The 2,068-nt window shown below is 46.6% G+C and overlaps 1 protein-coding gene across 1 annotated transcript in view; it reads left to right on the top strand.

Annotated features, from left to right (window-relative positions):
• Positions 1-501: 501 nt before the first annotated feature.
• LOC103203339 (cystathionine gamma-lyase-like) overlaps positions 502-2,068 on the top strand; it is a gene marked incomplete at its 3' end in the record, with an annotated part of 43,065 nt that continues 41,498 nt past the window's right edge. Inside the window, exon 1 of the mRNA XM_007948323.1 lies at positions 502-669. Coding sequence (XP_007946514.1) covers positions 502-669 — 168 coding nt within the window. The remainder of the gene's footprint in view (positions 670-2,068) is intronic.

Raw genomic sequence — 2,068 nt, 5'->3', positions numbered from 1 at the left:
GTTACTTGGTTTCAACACGATACCCGCCTTTCTCCATGTCTCAGGCGAACCTACGAACTAATGTCACAAAAATGTCTGGGTGTCTCACAGGAGCCACAGTAGTAGCTTCCTCAGCGCCAAGACTCAGGAATCTCGCTTGCAAAGACCAGCACCATTGGACCCACCGACTCCAGCTTCACTACACGTTCAGCACCGGGAAAGGTTGTGGAGGCGACGCTACGGGCAACGCCTCTGTTTCCAGCCAATGAGGAGCGGAGGCCGCATCGGGTCCTCCGCTGATTGAACTGAGATGTCTCCGCCCCGCAGAGACTGCAACCCTCCAGGCCAGCAAGTAGTCTCAGCCCCAAAGCCTAGGTGTCCGGCTTTTGTGCGTTCGCTGTCGGTCCACTGGAGCGCCTGATCTCCCTTTTCTCCTGTTTTTTCTCTCTCCAGTCCTGACTCCTCAGTTTCCGAATTTCCTCTTCCTCGCTTCTTTTCTCTTTTCTTCATTCACAGCTCAACATGCAGAAAAAAGACGACTTTCCACATGATTTCCTGCCAGGCTTGCAACATTTCGCCACTCAGGCCATCCATGTGGGCCAGGAACCGGAGCAATGGCGCTCTCAGGCTCTAGTGCCCCCTATCTCACTGTCCACCACGTTCAAGCAGGGAGCACCCGGTCAGCACTCGGTGAGCAGGATCTGGGACGGTCCAGGGTGGGGTGGGAAAAGAGAGATGGCTTATAAATTAAATAGGCACGCAAGTAATTTATGATATGGTTTACACGTTAGAAAGGCACCTTGAAAGGATATTTCCTATACCTGTTATCCTCCTTGCAGAAAAGTTCTATGTTGGATGACCCAGTGATGACGTCTTTTGATAAGCCAAACTGGAAGGAAGTTTGTACAAATTGTCAAAGAGATTTGATTGAAATTCGTGTAACTTTGGCAAATTTGCAGTTGAAAACTGAGGGACACAGTGTTCTAGGATTATCCTTTAAAAAAAACAAACCAAACTCACTGCCATCGAGTGGATTCCGACTCACAGCGACCCCCTTTGGGCTGAGGCAGTAAATCTTTGCTGAAGTAGATTGCCCCATCTTCCTTCCGTGGAGCGCCTGATGGGTTTGAACTGCCAGCCTTCTGATTAGCAGTCAAATACCTTAGGCACCACACCACCAGAGCACCTATAGAATTATCCTTTAGCAGCAAAAATTATAAAGGTGTAGTAAAGAGTCAGATAAAAAAAATCTCAGGGTCTGATAACTCACCTGTAATTAAGATTGTTCCCAGTAGCTGTATTCAGCTATTAAATTTATTAAACAGTTTGAGCCTCCAGCCTTCTGGTTAGCAGTCAGAGCTCTTCCCATGTTATGTGCTAGATACATATATGTGTTACATCCTCTGTACTACACGTATTACCTCTTTTAATCCTAACAGCCACTCTAGTCAGAACTCCACTCATTTTTCCAATGAAAAAGCTGAGTATAAAGTTAAGTAACCTAGCCTAAGGCCACAATGGCTGGTAAGTGATGAAGCTGAAATTCAAAACCTGCTCCCCAATCACCAATACTTAGACACTAAGCCACCCTCTGCTAACTCAGATGATGTTTGCAATAATGTATTAAATTACATCATTTAAGCAATATGGCTTAGTGATTGTATATAAGTCATGTAGGTAGAGGACCTAGGTGTGAATTCTGATACCACCCCTTTTGAGCTGAAAAAAAAAAACCTCACTGTCATGGAGTCAATTGTGACTCACAGTGACCCCTCCCCCTTGGGTTTCCGAGGCAGTATCTCTACAGAAATAGATTGTCCATTCTTGCTTCCAAGGAGTAGCTGGTGAGTTTGAACCACCAGCCTCCTGGTTAGCAGTCAAATGCCTTAGCCACTATGCCACCAGAGCTCCCCTTCTGATAAATAAGCAAGTTGCCTAACCTGTCAAAGCCTCAGTTTGATCCTGTGGAAATGGGAGTAGTAATAGTGCCTATAGGAGCTCTGGTAGCATAGTGCCTAAGGCACTTGACTGCTAACCAGAAGGCTGGTGGTTCAAACCCACCAGCCACTCCTTGGAAGGAAGATGGGGC

The sequence above is a fragment of the Orycteropus afer genome, unplaced genomic scaffold (assembly GCF_000298275.1).
Source record: "Orycteropus afer afer isolate SDZICR_OR568_19922 unplaced genomic scaffold, OryAfe1.0 scaffold00213, whole genome shotgun sequence".
Lineage (NCBI taxonomy): Eukaryota > Metazoa > Chordata > Mammalia > Tubulidentata > Orycteropodidae > Orycteropus > Orycteropus afer.
This window is presented reverse-complemented; position numbering and strand designations above follow the sequence as displayed.